Source organism: Eimeria mitis, genomic scaffold, assembly GCF_000499745.2.
Source record: "Eimeria mitis Houghton genomic scaffold, Emh_scaff156, whole genome shotgun sequence".
Lineage (NCBI taxonomy): Eukaryota > Apicomplexa > Conoidasida > Eucoccidiorida > Eimeriidae > Eimeria > Eimeria mitis.
In genome coordinates, this window is record NW_013569777.1 from 12,605 (window position 1) to 13,894 (window position 1,290).

At 32.8% G+C, this 1,290-nt stretch overlaps 1 protein-coding gene across 1 annotated transcript in view; it reads right to left on the reverse strand.

The window, feature by feature from the left end:
• Positions 1 to 1,257: 1,257 nt before the first annotated feature.
• EMH_0000990 (PPR repeat-containing protein, putative) overlaps positions 1,258 to 1,290 on the reverse strand; it is a gene marked incomplete at both ends in the record, with an annotated part of 1,891 nt that continues 1,858 nt past the window's right edge. The window contains one exon of the mRNA XM_013495408.1: positions 1,258 to 1,288. Coding sequence (XP_013350862.1) covers positions 1,258 to 1,288 — 31 coding nt within the window. The remainder of the gene's footprint in view (positions 1,289 to 1,290) is intronic.

The window sequence follows — 1,290 nt, forward strand, 5'->3', positions numbered from 1 at the left end:
ACACGAAACACGAAACATGAAACACGAGACGTGAAACACGAAACACGAAACCCTAAACCCTAAACCCTAAACCCGAGAATATAACCAGGCTTTATCTTTATATCACCCCATGTAGCTAGCTAGCTAGCTAGCTAGCTAGCTAGCTAGCCAGACATATGTATATACATATATACACATATATACACACATATACATATATATATATATATATATATATATATATATACAATAGATACATTTATACATTAATATATTTATATATTTATATATTTATATATTTATATATTAATATATTTATATATTTACATATTAATATATTTATATATTAATATATTTATATATTTATATACTAATATATTTATATATTTATATATATATATAAATACCTGTATTAGATAACGATAGACTTTGGGGTGTATAGGCATCCCCTCTGCCTGCATTTGTCTATATAAAGAGAAAGCCAGCCCCAATCTATTTTTTTGTTTTGTGCATGCATGCAGTAGATATAAATATGTTATATCTGTTGGTTTTATATTTGAGGCCTGCATATCTTCGTATATATTAAATGCTTTATTTATTTTATTTTGTTTTATATAAAGTTTTATTATACATGTAAATAAAACAGAATCAGGGTTTATNCTTTATTTATTTTATTTTGTTTTATATAAAGTTTTATTATACATGTAAATAAAACAGAATCAGGGTTTATTTGTCTCCATACACGAATATAAATAAATATATCTTCGGCTTGTTTATATTTTTTTTTATTTATTAGTGCGTTTATAAGTATAGTATATAATATACAATCAGGCTCTATACCTTCTTTTTCTTGTTTATATAAAATTGCTGCTGCTGCTGCTGTATCTCCTGCTGCTGCATGCGCTGCAGCAGCAGCAGCATATACACGAGCTGTAGGCTGCAGCAGCAACGATCGTAGTTTTAGATATATTATTCTTGCTGCTGCTGCATTTCTCTCTTTTGCTGCTGCTAGCAGCAAGGAGACAAACCACTCACTAGAAGGAGACAGTCCTGCTGCTGCTGCTGCTTCATATGCTGCAACAGCAGCAGCAAGCCCTTGCTGCTGCCCTTTTGCTCGTATAACAGCAGCAACATTCGTGCTGCTGCAGCAGCTTCTGTCTAGCAGCAGCTCCTCAATGGAAACAGCAGCAGCAGCAGCTAGCTCCTGCTGTCTCCTTTTTCTCTCTATACCGGGATAGTAGTTTACTGTCTCCTTTATGCTTTCATATAAATCCTCATCTATTTCATCTCCTGCTGCTGCTGCTGCTGCTC